Consider the following 1,119-nt stretch of genomic DNA (forward strand, 5'->3'; position numbering starts at 1 on the left):
CACTAAACTTCACTCCTATGCAAATTCAGTATTCCCCAAGGGTGAAAATCTAGCAACAGGCTAATTAATCTATACTGACTATATTCAGGTATGCTGGGAGCACACTGATGTTTAAGGAGTTCATTGAAGTATCATGGTTTGTCCCCTGAATGAGTTCACTTGTATGTAATGAGTTCAGATTCTCTGCAAAGGCTTATGTACCTTGACTTACACATTTCTTGTGTGTATTAACAAGGCTTGACAAATGAGAGAAAGGTGGCCCGCAGTTATTAAATCCATAGTCTTTCTATTCTATGAATTCTTTGATGTACAATGGGTGCTGACTTGGTATTGAAGGCTTTCTCCCATTAACTGTATACATAGTTTGCTGCATAATTCCCTGGTAGGTAATGAATGGGATTTTCCACAGTCAGTACAAATAAAGGAAGTCAATTCTGTGTGAAATCTCTGATGTTGCACAAGGCATATTTTCCTCCTGAGGGTGTGACCCTATTCATGGTGTCATTGAGGTTTGTTTCCATTATGAGTTCTCTGATGTACAATAAGATTTCTCTTTGAGGAGAAGCCTTTTCCACATACACTGCATATAAAAGGTTTCTCTCCTGTATGAGTTCGCTGATGAACGATTAGTCGGCTTTTCACAGTGAAGCCTTTACCACATTCATTGCATGCATAAGGTTTCTCTCCAGTATGAATTTGCTGATGTAAAATGAGCTCAGTTTCCATAGCAAAGCCTTTACCACATTCGCTGCATATGTATGATTTCTCTCCTGTATGGATTTGTTGATGTACAATGAGATAGCGTTTCATGGTGAAGCCTTTTCCACATTCACTGCACGTAAAGGGTTTCTCTCCAGTATGAGTTCGCTGATGTACCACAAGATTGCTCTTAAAGGCAAAACCTTTTCCACATTTATTGCATATATAGGGTTTCTCTCCAGTGTGAGTTCGCTGATGTAACATCAGTCCACTATTCACAATGAAACCTTTCCCACATTCACTGCATCTGTAAGGTTTCTCTCCAGTATGTGTTCGTTGATGTACGACCAGTCGACTCTTCAAGGGGAAGCCTTTCCCACATTCACTGCAGATGTAGGGTTTCTCTCCAGTATGAGTTCG

General features: G+C 40.1%; 1 protein-coding gene across 1 annotated transcript in view; it reads right to left on the reverse strand.

The window, feature by feature from the left end:
* Nucleotides 1–478: 478 nt before the first annotated feature.
* Nucleotides 479–1,119, reverse strand: part of LOC110572999 (zinc finger protein 432) — a 7,092-nt gene continuing 6,451 nt past the window's right edge. The window contains exon 4 of the mRNA XM_044922008.1: nucleotides 479–1,092. Within this exon, the coding sequence (XP_044777943.1) occupies nucleotides 502–1,092 (591 nt within the window). The 3' untranslated portion in view covers nucleotides 479–501. The remainder of the gene's footprint in view (nucleotides 1,093–1,119) is intronic.

The sequence above is a fragment of the Neomonachus schauinslandi genome, chromosome 16, assembly GCF_002201575.2.
Source record: "Neomonachus schauinslandi chromosome 16, ASM220157v2, whole genome shotgun sequence".
In the NCBI taxonomy this organism is placed as follows: Eukaryota; Metazoa; Chordata; class Mammalia; order Carnivora; family Phocidae; genus Neomonachus; species Neomonachus schauinslandi.